General features: G+C 41.7%; 1 protein-coding gene across 1 annotated transcript in view; it reads left to right on the plus strand.

Moving 5' to 3' along the window:
* Positions 1 to 611: 611 nt before the first annotated feature.
* LOC309395994 (disintegrin and metalloproteinase domain-containing protein 32-like) overlaps positions 612 to 25039 on the plus strand; it is a gene marked incomplete at its 5' end in the record, with an annotated part of 39777 nt that continues 15349 nt past the window's right edge. The window contains 12 exons of the mRNA XM_081960706.1: positions 612 to 621; positions 1457 to 1542; positions 8550 to 8611; positions 10947 to 11025; positions 13042 to 13118; positions 14674 to 14863; positions 16293 to 16358; positions 17275 to 17346; positions 18716 to 18882; positions 19901 to 19982; positions 20513 to 20649; positions 23184 to 23382. Coding sequence (XP_081816832.1) covers positions 612 to 621; positions 1457 to 1542; positions 8550 to 8611; positions 10947 to 11025; positions 13042 to 13118; positions 14674 to 14863; positions 16293 to 16358; positions 17275 to 17346; positions 18716 to 18882; positions 19901 to 19982; positions 20513 to 20649; positions 23184 to 23382 — 1227 coding nt within the window. The remainder of the gene's footprint in view (positions 622 to 1456; positions 1543 to 8549; positions 8612 to 10946; positions 11026 to 13041; positions 13119 to 14673; positions 14864 to 16292; positions 16359 to 17274; positions 17347 to 18715; positions 18883 to 19900; positions 19983 to 20512; positions 20650 to 23183; positions 23383 to 25039) is intronic.

The raw sequence follows: 25039 nt of genomic DNA on the forward strand, positions 1-25039 counted from the left end.
GATACATCTTCTATGTTTTATATGCTCCATTGTACGCCGCCCCGAGTCCTACTTGGAAAGGGAGCGGCTAATAAATTCAAAATTATTATTATTATATATATATGCTGGTTTTGTTGTATTCGGGTCTTTTCCCGTGTAAGGTTGAGATTGTCTTTGCAACGTTTCGGCAGGATCTCACCTGCCATCTTCAAGCAATGTGGGCCCACGGGAAAAGACCCGAATACAACAAAACCAGCATACCTACACCCGTGAAAATCTACGAAAACAAATATTAGCCATGAAACCTCAAAAATGCACTTTTCCCAAAAAGTTTCCACAATTTTGGCCACTACTGTATATCATGAAATGCACAGGATAGATTTTGTTTAATGAGCTACACCTTTGTAAATCAAGTCATAAGGAGGCTGTCTTTTCACAAGGCGCTAATTTATGATTTACTGAATCATTTTTATACAATTTTCTTGGTTCCCAAAACATTAATCATCAATCATAATTTACAAATCACCATACAGGCCTACAAACAAGGCAAGCACAGTTTTGATTTACTGTCTTATATGAATTGTGGGCATCTGTTTCAGTCCATAATGATGTCATAATCCAGATACATCATCATGGATACAGGTAATATACAGTATATATATGTATAGAGAAAATATATACCATCTAGAACAGGGGTGTCCAAACTTGGGAACTTTAAGACTTGTGGACTTCAACTCCCAGAATTCCCCAGCCAGCCATGCTGGCTGGGGAATTCTGGGAGTTGAAGTCCACAAGTCTTAAAGTTCTCAAGTTTGGACACCCCTGATCTAGAGAGAGTAGTGCAGTGACCTAGAGGCGGAGCTCTCGCCTCACGATCAGGAGGCTGTGAGCTCGATCCTAGGTAGAGGCAGATATTTCTCTCTCTTGGCACAATGAGAATATATCTGCTGTGAACTCTGGATTGGCGACAGGAAGGGCATCTGGCCAGTAAATACTCAGCTCCATTCAATTGCCCCGACTCCACCCCGATACAAGGGATTATGGGGTCATTAAAAGAATATGCGTGTGTGTGTGTGTGTGTGTGTGTGTGTGTGTGTGTGTACACATGATGTGAATTGTATAGTTTATATATTGGCACAGACGCTTTATGTCCTTATGGACACATGACTTGAAACTAACTTATGATGTCCAGCTTAGAATTTACAAAAAACAGCACACCAAAATATCAACGAACCACAGATGTCTGGGTTAATGCAAAACACTAAATGCTAAACTTTTACAAGCCACAATGGCTGGATTCACATTATAAACTGCAGATCTAGACAAAAGAAACCATATGTTGCTAGAGTGCAATGTGTGAACTGGTTTTTTTTTTTTTGACAGGCGGGAATAATTAAAAAAAAGAAAGAAAATTCTGAGAAACTGATTGTCAAATGAAACATTAATCGGCTTTCTCTCCTTTTTTTTTCTTTTCTAGAGTGTCAAACATTTTTGCATATCACTTATCCCCTGAAGATATCAGCCAACTCATCTGAAGATTGTATAGGCGCTGCTGCGGATGAGGTATTTGGGGTTTTAAAATGCATTTTGATTTATTTATTAGTTTATAATATATATATATATAAATACAAAAATTCACAAGAAATAATGAGAAAATAAAGGAGGGAAAAGGGAAGGAAGTGCGGGGAAAGAAAAAAAAGAAACAGTGTTGACTTCCTACTCACTTTGATGCAGTAGAACAGGGGTGTCCAAACTTGGGAACTTTAAGACTTGTGGACTTCAACTCCCAGAATTCAGCATGGCTGGCTGGGGAATTCTGGGAGTTGAAGTCCACAAGTCTTAAAGTTCCCAAGTTTGGACACCCCTGCAGTAGAATAACATAATAGTGTTCAAACCTCAATTTTTCACTTTCACATAATAATACAAATTAGCCATTTCTATAAAAAGTTTCATTTTCCCCCACCTCAAACACAAAGCCCACAAATAGAAACAAAATTAATTGCATTTGCTTTCTTTGATCAAAGCAGTCAATTTGGATACATCTGCTAATTTCATCAATTTTTGCAACTGTTGATCCATTGTAAGAATCAAGTGTCCTTCCGTTTTCGTGCGTAAAATAATCTTTCTGTAGTCAACATATATACCGGTAATAACATCAAAGTTCCAAATTTTTGAATATTTAGAATGAAAACATCTTAAAAATTAGTTGATTTGAATTAAAGTGGATTTAGATGAGCCACAACAGGAAGTTTGAGCATAATAGGGTGTCATAGATGGAGGGCAGAGGATAAACGATCATTTCCCAATGTATGCACTTGTGTCCGTCACATTTGTACTAACGGAACAGAATAACAAGAATTGGATGGGACCTTGGAGGTCTTCTAGCCCAACCGCCTTCTTAGGCAGGAGACCCTACACCACTTCAGACAAATGGTTGTCCAATCTCTTCTTAAAAACTTCCAGTGTTGGAGCATTCACAACTTCTGGAGGCAAATTGTTCCACTAATTAACTGTTCTCACTGTCAGGAAATTTTCTCAGTTCTAAGTTGCTTTTCTCCTTGATTAGTTTCCACCCATTGCTTCTTGTTCTACCCTCAGGTGCTTTGGAGAATAGCTTGACTCTCTCTTCTTTGGGGCAACCCCTGAGATATTGGAAGACTGCTATCATGTCTCCCCTAGTCCTTCTTTTCATCAAACTAGACATATCCAATTCCTGCAACCGTTCTTCATATGTTTTAGCCACCAGTCCCCTAATCATCTTTGTTGCTCTTCTCTGCACTCTTTCTAGAGTCTCCACATCTTTTTTTACATCGTGGCGACCCAAACTGGATGCAGTATTTCAAGTGTGGCCTTACCAAGGCCTTATAAAGTGGTATTAACACTTCACGTGATCTTGATTCTATCCCTTTGTTGATGCAGCCTAGAACTGTGTTGGCTTTTTTGGCAGCTGCTGCACACGGCTGGCTCCTATTTAAATGGTTGTCCACTAGGACTCCAAGATCCGTTTCACAGTTACTCCTATTGAGCAAGGTACCATTTATATGTATCTGTGCATTTTCTTTTCCTTGCCTAAATGTGGAACCTTACTCTTTTCATCCTTGAATTTCATTTCAATGAAATCTGGAGGTGTGGCATTTACACCCATTCTTCACCCTTCTAGATTTTAAGACATTTTGGTGTCAGCATGGTTTGCTGCGGTGGCCTAAAGGTGGAGCACTCGCCTCAGAATCAGGAGATTGTTGAGTTTGATCCCAGGTAGAGGCAGATGGAGGGTCTCCTTCTTGGGCAGAGGGTTGGACTAGATGACCCGCAAGGTCCCTTCCAACTCTGTTCATCTGTTACTTCTGCTGTGAACTTCGCTGATGATGGGACGCAAAACCAGCCTTTATTATTAAAATTAAAAATTTAATAATAATTAAAATTAAATTTTTATTTTAAAATTTCCTCCTTAACTTTTGAATGAGAAAACTTTATTCATGGCGTAACACGGCACTGGATTGAATCCAAGAGCCTTTGAATTCTGATTTCAAAACCATTCTGTGGCATCCGTCTGGTGGAGGATATTTTACGAACTTTTCAATGGGCGAAGAACCTTTCTCCTTAACTCAGGGGTGTCCAAACTTGGGAACTTTAAGACTTGTGGACTTCAACTTCCAGCATTCTGGGAGTTGAAGTCCACAAGTCTTAAAGTTCCCAAGTTTGGACACCCCTGCCTTAACTCCAAAGGCCTGTTTTGCAGGAGCGTCCAAGGTAGGGTCAAAAAAAGTCAAGATGGCAGCCGAGACAGAGGAAAATAAACTCCACTCCTTTTAAATAGGCAATTGCACACAGACCACACCATGTGGCCCAGGGGTGGATTGCTGCTGGCATTACTGCCGGTTCGGCACACATTACTGCCAGCTCCGTGCGCATGTGCATTTGCAGCTAAATTTGTCTGCGCATGTGCAAAACGTTCAAAAAGAAAAAAAAATACATTTCTGCAATGAGATTTGTTCTGTGAATGCGCAGAACCGAAAAACAAGATGGTGCTGCCGTAGGAGAACTGGTTCGGGGGCGTGGCAGGCCTGGGTCGCTACCGGTCCCAGCGACCCAGGCCAGTTGTGGGTTGTTCTTACTGTCACTACCGGTATGCTGATCATGTGCTCGGGCGTCCTGTTCGCGCATGCGCCTCACTTGTGCTGTGTGCGCATGTGCAATCCACCGCCCCTGCAACAAACAGCTGATTGTTGGAGCTCACACAGTCAACCCACGCTGTGCGTGTGTGCACACTTTGCCCTTTCCCAGGTATAGAGCGCAGGCAGGCGCGCGGGCCAAAAGAGCCACCATACCGGTATGCTCTCAGCTGCTCCGGGCCACTACCGATATGCCCGTACCGGACCGGACCCGCAGGAATCCACCTCTGACCTGCAGGAATCCACCTCTGACCCAGGCCACCAAATTACTACCTATTCGGTTGAACCGGTCCAAACTGGTAGGAACCCACCTCTGGTGTGGACACACCTGCCTCTCTGAACACCCTGTGTTGTGCAGTTCCATTTTATTAAGGAGGAATTGTTTTCTTTGCTTCCGCTCATTAAAAAAATATTAGTCCCACATTTGGATCCAGATGGGTAGTGCTGAAAGCTGACAGGCTTGCTCTTCCAGTTTGTGATTTGCTAAGATAAAAGCTTGGCAAAATAAATATAATTTGATTTCTTGTTGCCAAAAACAACCTATGGGGTTAACTTGTATTAACTGTGGTATCAGCGCTCTTTAAGTGCAAGAATGCCGCAGGTGCTCTTGCAAATTTATTTTTGTCAGTTTAGCTTAATCTGTCTGCAAATTTGATGAGTGGATAATTAAATTGTATGGTAGCTAAACAGTGGTAGGTTGTTTTTTTTCACTCAGCTAAGATGCTAAAAGCAACTCATTAGCAGTACGCATCAATGTTTATAAACAAGTACATTAGGTGTTAAAATCACCAACCTGTTTAGTGATATTTTTAAATATTCAATTGATTTTTTTAAAAGATAAATGTTTATTGCATATTTCAATTTTGAATCCCTCTTGGTTAAAGCAGGAATGTCCAACCTTGGCAGCTTCAATATTTGTGAACTTCAAATCCCAGAATTCTCCAGCCAGCATGGGGACTTTTGGGAGTTGAAGTCCACAAGTATTAAAATTGCCAAGGTTAGAAACCTCTGCTTTCAGTTGAATGCACATTCCCCCCCCCCCCGATTTCCCTGATTTCTTTAAAACTACAGATCTTTTTTTCAGATTCTTCTGTGCACTGTGTGCAAAATTTGCATTAGAATGTGATTTGTTTAATGCTGGCTGGGGAATTCTGGGAGTTGTAGTCCACCCATCTTGAAGTTGCCAAGGTTGAAAAACACAGATTTAAATCTTTCCCTTAACTTTTTCTGCCTTCACTTCTAGCATCAAATGCTTGTGTAAAAGTAATTCTTTATTGGCCAAGTGTGATTGGATACACAAGGAATTGGACTTTGGTGCATAGGGAATAGGGAATAGAGTAGAGTAGGGTAGGGTAGAATAGAATAGATAAATATGAATAGGATAGAAAATGAATATGAATAAGATATAGAACAGAACAGAACAGAATAGTATAGCGAATAGAATAGAATAGAATATGAATAGGATAGAAAATAGAATAGAATAGAACAGATGAATATGAATGGGATAGAGAATAGAATTGAAGAATATGATAGCATAGAAAATAGGATAGAAAATAGAATAGAATAGAACAGATAAATATGAATGGAATAGAGAATAGAATAGAAGAATATGATAGGATAGAAAATAGAATAGAATAGAATAGATGAATATGAATAAGAGAGAACAGAACAGAATAGAATAGGATAGAGAATAGAATAGAATACAATAGATGAACATGAATAGGATAGACTAGACTAGACTAGACTAGAACAGAACAGAACAGAATTCTTTATTGGCCAATGTGATTGGACAAGGAATTTGTTTTTGGTGCGTATGCTCTCAGTGTACATAAAACATATATTCATCAAGAATCATAAGATACGACTTCCGGTTCCGGCGGCTGACGGCGACGGGCAACTCGTTTGCTCGCTCCGGCTCTCCGGTGGGCTTCCCCACTCCTTGGGGGGCACAGGACGCCCCGAAGAGGCGTCCTGCCAGAGGGGCGGCTTCGCGGGGGATCCCTGCATCGGCGGCGGCTGGTGGGGGCCCCCCCGCTTCGCTCCAGGCACCTGGGAGCAGTATCGGAGGGCGCGTAAAGCGTCTTCACAACAGGCTGATCGGAGAATGAAAAAGCAGAAGGAAGCAGCAGCGGTGTGGTGAGGCGCTTACTCCCCTTCACTCCCTTTGTTGATTTGAAGAACCTTTCAGCATTTTAAAACTTTTACTCTCGGCTAACTTTGGAGGCGCGGCTGGAGGGAGGGGGATTTCCCCCCCCCTCGGACAGGCGGCTTGGAACAATTTTGCTCTCAGCCCCAGGGGAAGGAGGAGGGGGGAGAGCCAACCAATGATGCCACACCCTTGCTTAAAGTGACTTTCATTGAACTTAACCCCATAATCTACTGACGATCTGAGGACTTTGGGAACTTTGAAAACTTTGTTATGCCTCTGAGCCCGAAGCTGGCACGGCAAGATGGCACACTTCCGTTGTCTTCATGAACTGTGAAACCTGACTCCACCTTTAAAAACTCAGGCTTCCGGTCTTTGTCTCCGTGTTACCTAGAAGAATCTCTTGTGGATTGTTATTCTTTGAACTCTCTGGGGGAAAAAATTTTACTCTATTGCCAGGCTGACTAGAGAAATTCTCTCCTGCTTGAATCTTCTGCCTCCTGGACTCATCTGGTTGCTCTGCCTCTCCAGCTGTCCATTCTCTACACTGACTGAACTCTTTATTCTATAAACTATGCAGTGGTGGGTTCCTGCTGGATCACACCGGATCGCGCGCGCTCCCTTTCAGCGCTCCACCTGGCTTGCGCGCTCCCTTCCGGCGCTGAAACCGGAAGTACAGTCTTGCCCCGCCCCTGGCGAAGCAACGACGCCTGCCTGCGCTCCACCAGCTCGGCTGGGAACGGAGATGTTTCCTCAGCGGAGTGGAGCGCTGAAAGGGAGCGCGCAAGCCAGGTGGAGCGCTGAAAGGGAGCGCGTGCGATCCGGTGCGATCCGGGAGGAACCCACCACTGAAACTATGTCTCCTAAAAGACCACCCCCTGGAAAACCTGGCTTTGCTACCTCTGCCCCGACATCAGCAACATCCAGTCCTGCTACACAATCAAAGATTACAGACCTGATGCAACCTAAAAGTACAGAGATGGATTTGCAACAAATGCTTCAGCAACTCATACAGGGCCAAGAGGAAATTAAGAAACAATTAAAGGAAATGAAAGAAGAAATTAAAGAGAACCAAGTCCAAATTTATAAGAACTCACAGAGACTGGACCTTGTGGAGGGTGGGGTGGCGGAGGTGAGGGGGCGGGGTTAGAAGCGGTGCAGAAGGGAAACAAAGAACTTGATATCCAACAAATGAAAACAGAATTTGAGAGAATGTCCTTTTATCTTAGATTTCAAAATGTGATAGAAGCAGATGAGGAAAACATAAGGGACATCATGACAAACATTTTGGCTGAATATATACACAAAGAAAAACAACAGATGGAATGGGAGATAGATCTGGTTTATAGAGTGAATTCAGCCTATGCCAGAACACACAATGTACCCAGGGAGGTACATATTAAATTTCTTAGAAAAAGCACAAGAGACGAAATTCTGGGTGTACAAAGGGGGCAGGCCCTGACATACCATGATAGGGAAATAACTATCTTGAAGCAGATCCCCAAGAAAATTAGGGAAAAAAGGAAAAATTATTCGCAATTGGCGAATAAATTATACCAGAAGGGGGTGTGGTTTAGATGGTTGATGCCTGAAGGTATGTTGATATTCTGGGAGGAGACAAGAATTAGAATTAACACACCCATAGAGGCACAGGCCTTTATGGAAAAAAACAAAATACACCTAGAAAAAACAGAAGATCCTACAACGGATATGCAGGACACGGGAGGGGCCGGAGCTCTGCCAGCGGGGGGAGAAGGGGCAATACCAAGAAAGCTCAGATCACAAAAATGAATAAGAAAATCTCATTGATATAAACTGACCGAAAGTAGTAATGGAATTAACATGTGGATTATATATTACAATGTATTAAACTGATTGAAAGTACCAATAGAACTAATATGCTGATTATATATGACTATGCATTAATGTTTTATACTCAGATGTATACTATGAGTTTGGAGGGAGGGGGCGCCTACCACACTTTGCAACTGCCAAAATTTGTACACCTTTCCATTACCTTTTTCCTTGTAAATTTTAAAAAAACCAATAAAACTTTGTTTTTAAAAAAAAAAATCATAAGATACAACAGTGATAGTCACAGGATACTAAATAAGCAATCAAAGTGGATCTATTCCCTAATCCTTGCTTTTATCACACGTGATTGTGGTATCTTGCACAAACACACAAGACAACTGAGTGGTTTATTTAACTGTTTCTAACAAATTGCTCTTTGTTTTGTTTTCCATGAGCAGAGTGTTCAGGCTTACACCCTTACCATAAATCAGAAGCAATACACAGTGTACCTGAAACAACAGTGAGTTATTTTCTGTTTTCCAATCTTAGCCTTGTGTGAGTCAAATTCTTCACTAGCACATTTAAAAAAATTTTTTTTTGGGGATCAGGTACTTTGCTGATTGGATTTGCCATGGTGTTTAATATTTTACGTTCTACATTTGAGAGTATATTTCGGTGGTACGGTGGCCTAGAGATGGCGCTCTCGTCTCACAATCAGGAGGCTGCAAGTTCGATCCTAGGTAGAGGCCAATATTTCTCTCTGGGCACGATGAGAATATATCTGCTGAACAAAACTCCTCATTGGTGACAGGAAAGGCATCTGGCCAGTAAAGAACCAGCTCCATTCAGTTGCTCAGACTCCATCCTGCAAGGGATTATGGGGGTCATTAAAAGGAAATGATTATTTCAGGGAATATTTTTTTTTTGTCCTATAAACCTCCTAGAATCATTTGGAATCGGACATAAATAAATTTTAAATTCTGACATTGGGAAGTTTCTGTCAGAGGCATTTCTCCCTCTTTACCTCACCTGCTCCCTCTTACCTATTTCTAGTTTATATTTTTTGTAGCTAGGTAAACTTTAAACTGATAGCGAAATCCAGAGGAGAGGAAATTCTGGAGACCACGATAGAGGGGACATCTTAATGAGGCTTAGTGGTCAGGTTGGGCAGTCAACAAGGTTTGAGGAGAATGCTTAGATACAGTGATTCACGTTGTAAGTAGTCCTTGACTTATGACCACAATTAAGCCCAAGATTTCTGTTGCTAAGGGAGACATTTGTTAAGTGAGTTTTGCCCCATTTTAAGACCTTTTTTGTCACGGTTGTTAAGTGAACCACTGCAGTCATTAAGTTAATAACCTGGTTGTTAAGTGAGTCAGGCTTCCCCATTGAATTTGCTCGTTGCAAAGGGGGATCACTTGACTCCAGGATACTGAAAATAGTCATAAATGTGAGTCAGTTGTCAAGCATCCGAGTGTAAATAAATGTGACCTTGGGGATGCTATAACGGTCATAAGTGTGAACATTGGAAATTTTGAACGGTCACTAAATGAACTGTTGTAAATCGAGGGCTACCTGTCATGCAATTACAGATAGTCCTTGGCTTATAACCATCTGTTTAGCGACAACTCAAAGTTACAACGACCCTGAAAAAAGTGACTTAAAACTGGTCCTCGCCCTTACGACCCTCATAGCATTCCCCACAGTCACATGATCCATCAGTGAATCAAAATTCAGTGCTTCGGCCCCAGGCATGTATTTTTCATGGTTATAATGTCTCAGGGTCATGTGATCATCACTTGCAACCATCCCCAGCAGCTTCCAGCAAGCAAAGTCCATGGGGGGGGGGGGGAGTCAGATTTGCTAAATGACCAGGTGATTCACTTTACAACTGCAGGGAATCGCTTAACAACTGTGGCAAAAAAGATTGTAAAATCTGGCGCAATTCGCTTAGGACTCACTTTAAAGGTAAAGACAAAGGTTCCCCTTGGACGTATGTGCTAGTCGTTCCCGGCTCTAGGGGGCGGTGCTCATCTCCGTTTCAAAGCTGAAAAGCCAGCACTGTCCAAAGATGTCTCTCAGCCTCTGTTTTGCTATTTGCTTTCGGCTGCCATTGAAATGGGGAGGGGGGGGGCTGGTATTTGGGAGGGGAAGTTTAAGTACAGGAGAGATTGTAAAAAGGGAGTTTTGGTCTCACTGTCTACTGCGCATGCTGGAGATTAGCGCTTGGTGTCGGTCAAGGCCAACCGTCCTGCATACCAAGCTGATGATGCTCCTTGAAGATGGAACTCACATGACACCTAAGGGATTTGCAGATTGGACCTTGGGATGAGGGTTGCCAGGGGAAGGGGGTTTGGTCACATATTGATATGTACGATTTAGCACGCTTTTGCCTCAGATCTTGCTTTACTTAGCTGCTATCTTTTCATAACCAGTAAAAGTACTCATAATTCTGCAAAATGAAATTAAGTGGTTTCGTTCTTGGTTGCTGAGGGAGGCCGGCTTGACAATGTCTCTGTGGTCATGTGGCCAGCATGACTAAACGCCGAAGGGGCACAGAACGCTGTGACCTTCCCACCAAAGGTGGTTCCTGTTTTTCTGCTTGCATTTTTACATGCTTTCGAACTGCTAGGTTGGCAGAAGCTGGGACAAGTAACGGGAGCTCACTCCATTACGCAGCACTAGGGATTCAAACGGCCAAACTGCCAATTGACAAACATCTTAGCCACTGAGCCACCAGGTCCCATTTTGTTGTTTAACGCTCCCAATTAATTATGGTCGTAAACTGAGGATTACCGGTACTTATTCATCTCTTTGATACCAGTTTGACTTCCACTTCATTGGTTTCATCACAGATCCTTTCTGCCAAATGATTTTATGATTTACACCTACAACACTGGAGGTTTTGTGCAACCTACTACCCCAGATATTCAGGTAAAGGTGTTTCATTGCGTTTTGTCCTCACATGATTCAAACTGCGGTTTAAACTGCGGATTAAACCATTAAATACTGGGTTTTTTTCTAGATCAGGTCTCTTCCTTCTATTCTATTCTATTCTATTCTATTCTATTCTATTCTATTCTATAGTCCAATATCTATTCTATTCTATTTTATTCTATTCTATTCCCTATTACAATATCTATTCCTATCCTATTCTATTCTATATTCCAATATTTTATTCTATTCTATTCCATATTGCAATATCTATTCCTATTCTATTCTCTTCTATTCTATATTGCAATATCTATCCTATCCTATCCCATCCCATCCCATCCCATCCCATCCCATTCCATATTACAATACCTTATCCTATCCTATTCCATATTGCAATATCTATTCCTATTCTATTCTGTTGTATTCTATTGTATTCTATTCTATTCCATTCTATTCCATATTGCAATATCTATTCCAATATTGTATCCTATCATATTCTATTCTATATTATAATATATATTCTATTCTATTTTATTCTATTCTATATTGCCATATCTATTCTATTCTATTCCATATTACTATCTATTACTATCCTATCCTACCCTACCCTATCCTATCCCATCCTATTCCATATTGCAATATCTATTCCTATTCAATTCTATTTTATTCTATTATATTTTATATTTCAATATCTATTCTATTCTATTCTATTCTATTCTATTCTATTCTATTCTATTCTATTTCAATATATATTCCTATTCCTATTCTATTTCATTTTATTCTACTCTATTCTATATTCCAATATCTATTCTATTCTATTCTATACTATTCTATACTATTCTATTCTATTCTACTCTACTCTACTCTACTCTACTCTACTCTACTCTACTCTATTCTATAGTTCAATATCTATCCTATTCTTTTCTTTTCTATTCTATTCTATTCCATATTACAATATCTATTCTATTCTATTCTATTCTATTCTATTCTATTCTATTCTATTCTATTCCATATTGCAATATCTATTCTATTCTATTCTATTCTATATTCCAATATCTATTCTATTCTATTCTATTCTATTCTATTCTACTCTACTCTACTCTACTCTACTCTACTCTATTCTATTCTATTCTATTCTATATTCCAATATCTATTCTATTCTATACTATACTATACTATACTATACTATACTATACTATACTGCAATATCTCTTCTCTTCTCTTCTCTTCTCTTCTCTTCTATTCCATATTGCAATATATATTCCTATTCTATTCCTATTCTATTCCTATTCTATTCCTATTCTATTCTATTGCATTCTATTCTATTCTATTCTATTCTATTCTATACTGCAATATCTCTTCTCTTCTCTTCTCTTCTCTTCTCTTCTCTTCTCTTCTCTTCTCTTCTATTCTATTCTATTCTATTCCATATTGCAATATATATTCCTATTCTATTCCTATCCTATCCTATCCTATCCTATCCTATCCTATCCTATCCTATCCTTTCCTATTCTATATTCCAATCTCTATTCTATTCTATTCTATTCTATTCTATTCTATTCTATTCTATTCTATTCTATTCTATTCTATTCTATTCTATTCTATTCCATTCCATTCCATTCCATTCCATTCCATATTGCAATATCTATTATACTGTATTCTACTCCACTCCACTCCACTCCACTCCACTCCACTCCACTCTACTCTATTTCTAATTTTTGTTTCTCTTCTCCAAACTTTCTAAATAGTTTAGTGCTTTTAAAATTGAATTTCATACCTCAAAGTAGAAATAGTGGCTTGGAGCCCCAGAATCCACTTTAAGATTGGTGAGAAATGGTCTGTCTGTCCAGTGAAGCCATGTGGTCAATATAATCATAAGTTCTAGATCAGCTGCAAAAGTCCAAAATGCATATCAATTGTCCAAATAACTAGGGCCAAAAGATTCCTATTTAGTAAAGGTAATTAGCTAATGAATGATTATGTTAATCGATTCTTTTTAAAAATACATGTCTTTAGAACGAATGCTTTTATGAAGGGTATATCCAAGGCTTCCCCAATTCTGTGGCAATACTCAGCACCTGCTCTGGCCTCAGGTAAGAGATTTATTCTTGAATAAGTATAAGTATAAATCTTTATTACGGTCAAAGACCAGAAATACACATTATTTTTTTACAATGTGTTAAAAAGTAATGACATTAAAATATAATTTAAAAATATTAAAAGTGGAAAATAACATACATGTTCTCAAATTGTTCAGGTCACTCCCTGGTTTACCTGGGTGAAAAGCCAATAAGTACGGGAGTAAATACAATGGTCCAGAAATTGTTAGAGATATGTTCAAATAATTGGTAAAAGATGACAACTATACTTCTGTAACCAATTTTTTTCTTGTGGACATTGCAGCAACACAGAACTTTGTCACTGCATATGTGGTAGCTGGGTTTTTATCCTGGAGGAGAAAGCCTACATAAAAATTGTCTTCCCTCCCTGGCAATCTCTCTAATAAGGGGAGACCTACAAGCTCTGAATAGCTGACAATGTAATAGAACATGTGAGATATTTTCAACTTCTCCTTTACCACATATACAAACCCGTTCTGCTATTGGTGTTCTCTTATACCTGCCCTGGAGGAGTGCTGAAAATAGTTACAGGCTTAAAAATAGGTTTAAAATATTCAAAAACTGTTTTTAAAATAAACGGGTCCCTTCCTTTCTTCCTGTGCAGCTCATAATTGCTTCGGAAGTGGGAATGTTAGTCTGGAATGCCAGATTAGGCATGGTCCCAATCCAATCTTTGATGCAAAGGTTTTTTCAGAAAGAAAATGACCTGATTTAATAACTCACTTAGCAAATGCTTGGCAAAATTTGGGGCTCAGTTGCGATCATCAATGGAGCTACTACTTGTATTTCAAGTAGTCAGGAAGGAAGGCAAATGTTGGAAATGTAACTTAGCTTTAGGGGCTTTTTATCATATGAGGTGGTTATAGTAAAGGAGTGACATATTTTATGCTGCATGTGATAATTGCAGCAAGATTGGTATATGCGCAAAAGAGGAAAAACAGAGATGCTCCCACCGAAGAAGAGGTAATAAATAAAATGCTGACCTGTGCAGAAATGGACAGACTGACACTAGAAATCAAAAACAGAGACCAGACAGAATATTATGAAATTTGGAACAAAATGTATCAGTGGTTGGAAATGAGGAAAAGGAGTTGGAACAGAATATTTTGTGGATTGTAAAATTGGAACTGGATAATACATAGATAAATACATAAAGGAGGATAAGGGTTATGGCAGGGGTGTCCAAACTTGGGAACTTTAAGACTTGTGGACTTCAACTCCCAGAATTCCCCAGCCAGCAAAAGAACTCTGGGAGTTGAAGTCCACAAGTCTTAAAGTTCCCAAGTTTAGACACCCCTGGGTTATGGTAATAAGATCAAAGTAGCTATGTACGATAAGTAGAAACTGTATTTGTATTATGTTAAAATTTGTATAGAAATGACGAAGCCAGAAAGGTCGCTATATACCAATGTTTTTAATGTTTATTCAATTAAAAAAAGGAAGGAAGGAAGGAAGGAAGGAAGGAAGGAAGGAAGGAAGGAAGGGCTTGTAAATGGATAAGAAAATCTCACGCCATAACAATTTTCAGGGGAGTGCTGCAGTTTGAGAATGTCAGCTATGGCATTGAACACCTGGAATCTTCCACCACTTTCGAGCACCTAATTTATGAACTAAGCAGCAAAAACGCTCGAGGCCCAATTTGGACAGAAAATGTCACCCATGTAGACAACCGGACGAGGACCGGACCCGTGTCTTATAAGCTGCTTTTGGATACTGTGGTCAGTGCTGTGCTTCATTTCCATTTTTATAAAACAGTGTTTAAAAGTGTTTATCCTATTTATATCCTAGGATTGTATCTTATCTACCTGCTGAAGTTCTCAAGATAATTTCAGCGTAGGTGTGGGTCTATATACCTTTTGCGTGTGCCAATGAAGGGCCCTTTTTAAAATGGCTGTAAGTTAAACAAAACTTGGTTTGTTTGTTTTTAAAAAGGGGGCAACGTTGCCAAGAGCAATTCTTCCTTCCTTCTTGTTGCCTGCAACTGGAATTTGGAGGTGTGCAATCCCAGCATTAAATCTTCAAGGTGAAGGGACTTAAGAAGATTGTCTCCTTTTCATTTATCCCATCCCTCTTACAACCAAGTTAGCACTATCACAATAACCAGAATAATGAGTTCCGCACTCTAGCGATGTGCTTGGTGTGCTGGATATGTTCACCACCTTGAGTTATATGTGAAAATAAAAAGATGGAATAGAAATGTGTGTGTGTGTGTGTATACCAGCATAACTCTGGAACGCTCGAGCAATTTCAACCAGATGACTGGTAGCCAGATGACTTGCTCTCTGGAAACAAATACTGTGGGGGTAAGACACCCCTAAGGCCCCTCGGGGTGTGTGTTCTGTTAAGATACAGCCTGTTGTGCCTTAAAATGGCTTCTACTGTACTGCCGTAAAATGGCTTCTGCTGTACAGAGCAGTGCAGTTGCCGTGGTAACAGCTTCACAGTACTCCACAAGGGGGGCTCCCTCTGGTAAGGGAGAAAATCCAACATTAGAAATTACGCTTGGTCCGGACATTTCCCCCCTATAGATAAATACATGGGCAATGCTGGATTATTGGCTGGTAAAAGATTAAAAATTCCATGAAGAATGGAAGTGCGGTACTGTTTTTACCAAAATTTTACTGATTATAGTGTGTGTTTGTGTGTGTATTTGTAGGTATAGGAAGTACTCAACTTAGCAACTCTTCATTTAGTGACTGAAGTTACAACGGCACTGAAAAAAAATGGCTTTATAAATGGTAGTTATAGCATCCCCTTGGTCACATGATCAAAATTTAGGCACTTGGTGACTGCTTCACATTTATGACAGTCGCAATGTCCCAGGTTCATGTGATCCCCTTTTGTGACCTTCTGAACAAGCAAGGTTAATGGGGGAACTAGATTCACTTAACAACCGTGTTACCAAATGAACGACTGCAGTGATTCACTTAACAACTGTGGTGGGAAACGGTCATAAAACGGGGCAAAGCTCACTTCGCAAACGTCTCCCTTGGCAACATAAACTTTGTGCTCAAAATTGTGGTTGTAAGTTGAGGAGTAGCTGTACTGCTAAGGCGAATACGTTTTGCATGCGGCTTTTTTACAACACCAGCCGGTGAAATAACAAAAGCATTGCTAAAAAAAGGAATTTATTTTGTCCGTCCTCAGCCACTCTCGGATACCACTAAAAGTCACAGGTACATAGAAGTCTATGCTGTTGTGGACAAGGTTTTGGTAAGTCTCTTAACCATCCAAAATATTCTGACTCGGAATTCTCTGTGTATCCGCAACCTATTCGGGACCTAGGTTTCCTGAGACAGTAAAAATCACACACTTAGTCCCCAAACCCCTTTTTAAAATTGAAACGGCTGTGAATTATGTTCATTCACAGCCCGTAACGATTCACAACCAGTTTGTGAAGAGTCCTACAGAAGTCTGCCACAGTCTTGCAGGGTAAGGCTGATAAACGCCCACCTTTATCTTCCTTGAAACGCTGCCAAAGACCTATTTGCCAATTACTTTTGTGAGGCCAAATAGAGCAGAGAGTCAAACGGAGCTTCAGAGTTTAAACCGAACAGAATGAACAAAGTTGTTTCCTGCAAAGGCTCACCTGTCTTTGCTCCTCTTTTATGTCTTATGGGAGGAGCCAATCATCTCCAAGCCTTACTCCCAAGTCACCCCTTTTGTCTTAGCTGTTCTAGCCTTCTGGAAGCTCTGCGTATGGGCGTACTGGGAACAGGCTTTCATAGTTCCTCTGTCTCGCTGATGTCAGATTCGGAGGCTCCGGAGGCAGCACATAACTCTCAGATGGCCCTGGCCCCCTCTCTGCCTCCGATGCAGAGCCCTCCTCTGAGCCTTCCCCAGACTCCAGGACTGGCCCATCTTCTTCCCCAACCTCCTCACTGTCCGACTCTGCTGCCAGCTCTCTGCAGGCTACCTGCAGATCACAACACAACCTTCATGACTTAGTATCATAAGGTAAAGGTTCCCCTTGCACATACTGTATGTGCTAGTCATTCCAGACTCTAGAGGGCGGTGCTCATCTCCGTTTCAAAGCAGAAAAGCCAGGTTTTGCATGCAGTAAGGGCAAGTAATAATCATCTTCTTTTTTAAAAAATTGTGAACTTTGTATCTACTTCTTGTTTTCTAGTTCAATTACTTGGGCGGATATCCTGAGTTCGTTACTTCAAACATTGTGCAGATTATCGGCTTCGTTAATAGTGTAAGTTACTCTCTGGTTATCTCTCCAAATAATTTAGGGTCTGGCTGCATTTTATTCTTAATCCTAGGAGTTTTGATATAAAACTCTTCATATGAGCCATGGTGGCATGGTTAGAGTGCAGACTGCTGGTTACTTCTGCTGACTGCCGGCTGCCTGCAATTTGGCAGTCCATATCTCACCTGGCTCAAGGTTGACTCAGCCTTCCATCCTTCTGAGGTGGGTCAAATGAGGACCCAGATTGTTGGAAGGGGCCATAGGCTGACTCTGGAAACCGCTTAGAGCGGGCTGCAAAGCATTGTGAAGCGGTATATAAACCTAAGTGCTGTTGCTATTGCTATATTGCCAAAATAATTACAAGCATTAAATGCTAGATATATGTACTCAATAAATATATCAATAAATAAAATAAAATAGAGAAAGAGTGCAGAGAAAAGCAACAAAGATGATTAGGGGACTGGAGGCTAAAACATATGAAGAATGGTTGCTAGAATTGGGTATGTCTAGTTTGGTGCAAAGGATTAGGGGCGACGTGATACCAGTCTTCCAATATTTGAGGGACTGCCCCGAAGAAGTGAGGGGGTCAAGCTATTCTCCTAAGCATCTGAAGGCAGGACAAGAAGTAATGGGTGGAAACTAATCAAGGAGAGAAGCAACCTGGAATTAAGGAGAAATTTCCTGACAAGGGAGAACAATTAACCAGTGGAACAACATGGCTCCAGAAGTTGTGAATGCTCCAACTCTGGAAGTTTTTAAGAAGAGAATGGACGGTCATTTGTCTGAAGTGGTATACGGTTTTCTGCCTGAGCAGGGGGTTGGACTAGATGAACTCTAAGGTCCCTTCCAATTCTATTCTATTCTATTCTATTCTATTCTATTCTATTCTATTTTTCTCCTATTTTCTTATATTCTATTTTCTATCCTATTATATTCTATTTTCTATCCTATTCGTATTCATCTATTCCCTATTCTATTCTATTCTATTCTATTCTATTCTTATCCTATTTCTCTATTCTATTCTATTCCATTCCATTCTCTATCCTATTCATATTCATTTATTCTATTCTATTCTATTCTATTCTATTCTATTCTATTCTATTCTATTCTATTCTATTCTATTCCATTCCATTCTAATTTTCTCCCTCTCAACTCTGTTATTCTGTTATTCTGCTGTTCTCTTATTCTGATTAACCCAACTCCTGCTACAGTCTGACCCACTTCAATATACAATTGAAATCTTTGTTTTTTGGGGAATTGATACTAAATGCAGTTTAACCATGAGAAGATCTGAACCTGTTTTTCATTAACCAACGTTCCAAATGAGGGAGAATCATCTTAACGAAATGAAGATTTGTTCTTTTCCCCCTCCCAGATGTTTGCTGACCTTAACGTAACCGTTGTACTTTCCTCTCTGGAGTTCTGGACAGACGGTAATAAAATCTCCACCGAAGGAGAAGCCGATGAAATTCTCCAGAGGTTTTTGCAATGGAAAAATTCCTACCTTGTTCTGCGGCCTCATGATCTGGCCTTTTTGTTTGTGTAAGTGGAAAAGAAATTAAAGGCCAATTCTGTTGTTCCTTTTGATGCCCTTGATGGTAAACTATTCAGGATCTTTGGGAAAAAATAAAAATAAAAATAGGTGCCTGCAAATACATGCAGGGCTTGGGAAATGTGCTTTGTAAATGAGCATGCTTGTCTCTAAATCCAGGTTTACAAGAAGTAATAGTTGCAGGTACAAAACATGATGTGGCCAAACCAATGTCATGTGGTGGTGTATCACGAAGATCTAGTTCATATTGATTGAGTGATTGATATACCGTATATCTACCTATCTACCTATCTACTGACCTACCTACCCACCCATATCTATCGATCTGTCTGTCTGTCTGTCTGTCTGTCTGTCTGTCTGTCTGTCTGTCTGTCTGTCTATCTATCTATCTATCTATCTATCTATCTATCTATCTATCTATCTATCAATCATCTATTTACCTACCTACCTATCTATCGACCTACCTGTCTGTCTGTCTGTCTGTCTGTCTACCCACCCATCTCTCTCTCTCTCTCTCTCTCTCTCATCTATCTACCCATCCACCCACCCATCTATCTCTATAAAATCTATCTATCTGTCTGTCTGTCTGCCTGCCTACCTACCTACCTATCGACCTGTCTGTCTGTCTATCTGTCTACCCACCCACCCATCTATCTCTATCAAATCTATCAAATCTATCTATCTATCTATCTATCTATCTATCTATCTATCTATCTATCTATCTATCTATCTATCTATCTATCTATCTATCATCTATCTATCATCTATCTATCATCTATCTATCTATCTATCTATCTATCTATCTATCTATCTATCTATCTATCTATCTATCATTTATCTATCTATCTATAATCTCTCTCTCTCTCTTGTCTGTCTCTGTCTGTCTCTCTAATCTCTCTGTATGTCTTTCTGTCTGCCTTGTTTTGTCTGTCTGCCCTCCCTCCCTCTCCCTCTCTCCCTCCCTCCCTCTCTCTCCTATCTAACCCCTTCTCTCCCCTTGTGCTGTAGGTACAGAGAGAAGCCAAATTACGTGGGAGCAGCTTTCACAGGGAAATTGTGCCTCCGAAATTTTGATGCAGCCGTAGCTCTGGTACCGTATCACAGGTTTTTCTGCAGGGTTAAAAATTTGATCTGGGGTTGGTTTGTGTTAAGGCATCAGCACTAGACAATAAAAGATACCAGATACAAATGCTAGCACTTTAACACTTTTAACACCTTAAAACAAGAGTTCCCCTGAATTTATCCTTGTTCAGGAAGTCCTTGGCTTACATCCATTCATCCAGTGACCGTTTAAACGTACGCCAACTGAAGTACCAGCCATCGTACCACTTCTGTGGTCTTGTGATCACGGATCCAGGATCCAGAGTGCTCCTGGGGGCTGGGGAGGGCAAAAATCAGCGAGAAGCGGGCCGTTTTTTGCTCGTTTTTGCCCCCTGTCCCCAGAAGCACTCTATAAGCCTCCTAAAGGCTACTCATGCCTTTTTTTTTGACAAAAATGGGCCATTTTTGGGAGGTCTGCTGAGTGCAAGAACTTTTTTAAAATTTGTCTCTTCAAAATCTTGGTGCGTCTTATACTCCGAAAAATACGGTACTTAGTTTGGTTTCTCTTCTTTCTTCCAGTATGAGAAGACGATCACTTTGGAGACCTTTTCAATCATTCTGGCCCAACTGCTGGGTTTCAGCTTGGGGATGGAATATGAAGACGGCAAAGAGTGCAAATGCCCTGGACACATCTGTATCATGCACACAAACGCAGTGCAAGTATTCCTATTATTCACTTCTCTCCTTCAGAGATAGAGCAGAGCTAAGAAGCCATAGGATGGGTATTGGTCAATGGGTTTTCCCCCTCAAGAATGAATGAATGAATGAGCTGGAAGGGACCTTAGAGGTCTTCTAGTCCAGCCCCCCTGCTCAAGAAGGAGAATGTATACCGGTGATGGCGAACATTTTTCTGCTCGGGTGTCAAAAGGTCACACTTGTGCGTGCGATAGCGCACACATTTGTGCCCACACCCCTAATGCAATGCCCCCCCTGTGCTCCTCTCACGCATGCACGCAGGCCTCATGGAAGCCTCCAGACTTCCCGTAGGCCCCTTGGGCCATTTTTTGCCCTCCCCAGGGTTCAGGAAAGCCTCCTGAAGCCCCGGGAGAGCAAAAAATGGTCCAACGGGGCTACTGGAAGTTTGGAAATGAACTTTCCTGAAGCCTGGGGAGGGCGAAAATGGCTTCCTCTGCTCTCCGGAAGGCTGTAAATCAGCCAGCCAGCACACACCCATGCGCGCTGCAGCAGACATCCTGCAGTGCCTCGCTTGCCCTCAGATATGGCTTCACATGCCATCTGTAGCACACGTGCCATAGGTTCGCCATCATGGACCTATACCATTTCAGATAAGTAGCTGTCTAGACCAGGGGTGTCAAACTCATTGAGGGCCACATCAGGGTTGTGTTTGACCCCGGGGGCGTGGGCAGGGTGGGCATGGCCAGCTTGATGTCACTCCTGTTGGGAGTCCCTGAGCAGCCCGACTGCTCTCCAGCGAAACCAGGCTCCTGAGCTCCGTTTTCAGCTGCGATGGCCTCCTGCGTCCCCCTGCCAGTGAAAACGGAGCTTGGGAAAGCCACTCCAGGCCAGTCCGCTGTTTCCAGGGAAGCCCCGCAGGCCAGATCTAAGCACCCTCTGGGCCAGATCCACCCCTGTCTAGACTCTTCTTAAAAGCCTCCAGTGTTGGAGCGCCCATGATTTCTGGAGGAAAGCTGTTCCACTGGTTAAGAGGGTTGACCCTCTAAAAGGGATGCAAATGACCAGCTGCCTGCAAGGAGCATAAATCCTTCCATTCCCCACCATCCTGTCAGAGCTGAAGAAGCTTCTTGGATGAGAAGCGAAATGTCTTCAAAAGGAAAAAACCAGAAAGTCCAGGGTTTAGCGTTTTTTTTTCTCTTTTAATGACCCTGTAATCCTTTGAATCGGAGTGGAGTCAGGGCAACTGAATGGAGCTGAGTGCTTACTGGCCGGATGCCTTTCCTGTCACCAAAGCAGAGTCTTATTCAGCAGATACATTCTCATTGTGCTGAAAGAGAGAAATATTTCGCCTCTACCTAGGATCTAATTCAGTAATGTGATCCTTCTGGTTTAACAACCGGTTCGGAGATCGCGTGTATGATGTGCACTGCGTGCGCATGCACAGTTTCTCGAACCCATCCCTCCCGCGTTACTGCTGGTGAGTGTAACAGCTGAGGCACAGCAATCTCCTTTGCTGTGCGACTCAGCTGTGCTGATAGAGGGCAGTACTGAGCAGGGGCGGGCCGGCGGGCCCAATTGCTCGTTGAAGCGAACCGGTTCATTCCCAGCTGATTGTCACAGCTACCGGTTTGCCCAACCAGTCTGAACTGGTAGAATCCCACCCCGATCCAACTCACAGCCTCTTGATTGTGAGGCGAGAACTCCGCCTCTACACCACCACTCCCAAGGAAGTCCAGTTGCCTCCTGAAAAAGCACCTTTGGGAGAAACATGACCTGAATGCAGGGGTGAAATGCTAGTGGTTCAGCTTCGTTCGCCCTAACTGGTAGTAAAACAAGCTACCTGTTCACACAACCGGTAGCAAAAAATATTTTAAGAAGTTTAAAAAAAAAAGTTCCGACGATCGCACGTCGCACAGCTGATCTTAGGAACTTAAAAAAAAAAAATTAAAGCATTTGTTTTTTACTACAGGTTCTCCGGAAGTGTGTGTGTGTGTGTGTGTGTGTGTGTGTGTGTGTAGGGGGGAGGTTCCTCTTTGCTCCCAGCAGGCTTCCCTGAGGCCTGCTAGGCCAAAAATGGGGGATGGGGTGCTGAGAAAGAAAGAAAGAAAAAGAAAGAAAGAAAGAAAAAGGGAGAAAGAAAGAGAAGAAAAGAAAATGAAAGAAAGGGAGGGAGGGAGGGAAAAAGAAGAGAAAGGAAGGACTACAAACCTGGCACTAGACGCAGCTTCAGAGGATAATCCAGGGTTGGAAGGCACCTGGAGGTCATCTAGTCCAACCCTGCTCCAGCAGGACATTGTTAAAATGAGTTTCTGTCTTTTGATCCCCCAGTTACATAACTACATATCCACACCCACCCAGTCACATGACCCCACCAAGTCACGCCCACCAAGCCACACCCACAGAACCGGTAGTAAAAAAATGTTTAGATTTCACCACTGCCTGGATGTCTGAGAATCTCTACAGATGTATAGTTGGGATTCATATATATATATTAGAAGTCGCACACGCTCTTATGCTTTTGTTTTTCCTTCCTTCCTTCCTTTCTTTCTTTCAGTAATTCAAATGGAATTAAAAAATTCAGCAGCTGTAGCATTGCCGACTTCCAAAATTTCATTAAGTTCAAAAGCGCCCCTTGCCTTTCTAATCGGCCCAATTTGAAACTGTATTCTCGGAAGAAACTTCCCAAGGGCAAATCAGCCTGTGGGAACGGTATTTTGGAACCTGGAGAGAAATGTGATTGCGGGAGCGTTGAGGTGAGTATCTGAGAAGCCTTTTCCTATGTCCGTGACGGCAAACCTACGGCACGCGTGGCACAGGTGGCATGCAGAGCCCTCTCTGTGGGCACGTAATGCCATCGCCAGCTGCTCTTCTGCTTTCCAGTGAACACATGCACGCCAGCCAGCTGGTCTTTACGGGTGCTGGAGCACTGGAAAATTGCCTAAAAATGCCTCCAAACCAGACTATTTTTGGGTCATTTTCAGGCCATTTTTTGGGCTGTTTTCAGGCTGATTTTTGGGCTAAAAACGGCCTGAAAATGGATCGGAAAATGGCCAAAAAACAGGCATGCGTGTGCCGGCCAACCAGTTTTTGGGTTTCTCATGCCCGAAGACCAGCTGATTGGTATGCATGCACATGTTGGAAACTGAAAGATCAGATGCACATGTGCATCAGCCAGCTGGTCTTCTGGTTTCCGGAGCTTCAGCATGTGCACATGAACACACATGCACGGGTGTTCCAGTTTGGGCATTCGGTGCCCAAAGGGCTCGTCATCCCTGTCCTATTTGTGGTTATGTTAGGTTTTTGAGTGCAGCTCAGAATCTGAAAAAAGTCCAATGAAACTCTGAAGATGAGCCAATCTGATATTCGGCCAAAGCACAAAACTGGGCAACCTATTATCTCCCACCTGAAACAGAGCAGAGAGAGAGAGAATGCAAAAGCCAAAGCCACCACCTGCAAAAACTTTTTCTCAAACTTCTTATGGTTTGCAGAGCTTCAGTGGTGGACTGCTGCATGGTCAAATGGGTTCAGGGGAAGCCTTAGCTTTGATTATTTGCTCCCCCCCACTCACCCTTGTGCTAAGCTATCCACTTACAACTTAATACAATACAATAATACAATAGCAGAGTTGGAAGGGACCTTGGAGGTCTTCTAGTCCAACCCCCTGCCTAGGCAGGAAACCCTATACCGTTTCAGACAAATGGCTATCCAACATCTTCCTAAAGACTTCCAGTGTTGGGGCATTCACAACTTCTGGAGGCAATTTCTGTTCCATTGATTAATTGTTCTAACTCTCAGGAAATTTCTCCTCAGTTCTAAGTTGCTTCTCTCCTTGATCAGTTTCCACCCATTGCTTCTTGTTCTGCCCTCAGGTGCCTTGGAGTATAGTTTGACTCCCTCTTCTTTGGGGAAACTCCTGAGATATTGGAACACTGCTATCATGTCTCCCCTAGTCCTTCTTTTCATTAAACTAGACGTACCCAGTTCCTGCAACTGTTCTTCATATGTTTTAGCCTCCAGTCCCCTAATCATCTTGGTTGCTCTTCTCTGCACTCTTTCTAGAGTCTCCACATCTTTTCTACATTGTGGTGACTAAAACTGAATGCAGTATTCCAAGTGTGGCCTTACCAAGGCATTATAAAGTGGTATTAACACTTCACGTGATCTTGATTCTCTCCCTCTGTTGATGCAGCCTAGAACTGTGTTGGTTTTTTTGGCAGCTGCTGTACACGGCTGGCTCCTATTTAAATGGTTGTCTACTAGGACTCCAAGATCCCTCTCACAGTTACTACTATTGAGCAAGTTACCACCTACAGTATACTGTACCTGTGCATTTAGTTTTTCTTACTCTTTTCACCATTGAATTTCATTTTATTAGATAGTGCCCAATGTTCAAGCTTGTCAAGATCCTTC

This window comes from Natrix helvetica (assembly GCF_964273705.1).
Source record: "Natrix helvetica genome assembly, chromosome: 8".
Taxonomy (NCBI): Eukaryota; Metazoa; Chordata; class Lepidosauria; order Squamata; family Natricidae; genus Natrix; species Natrix helvetica.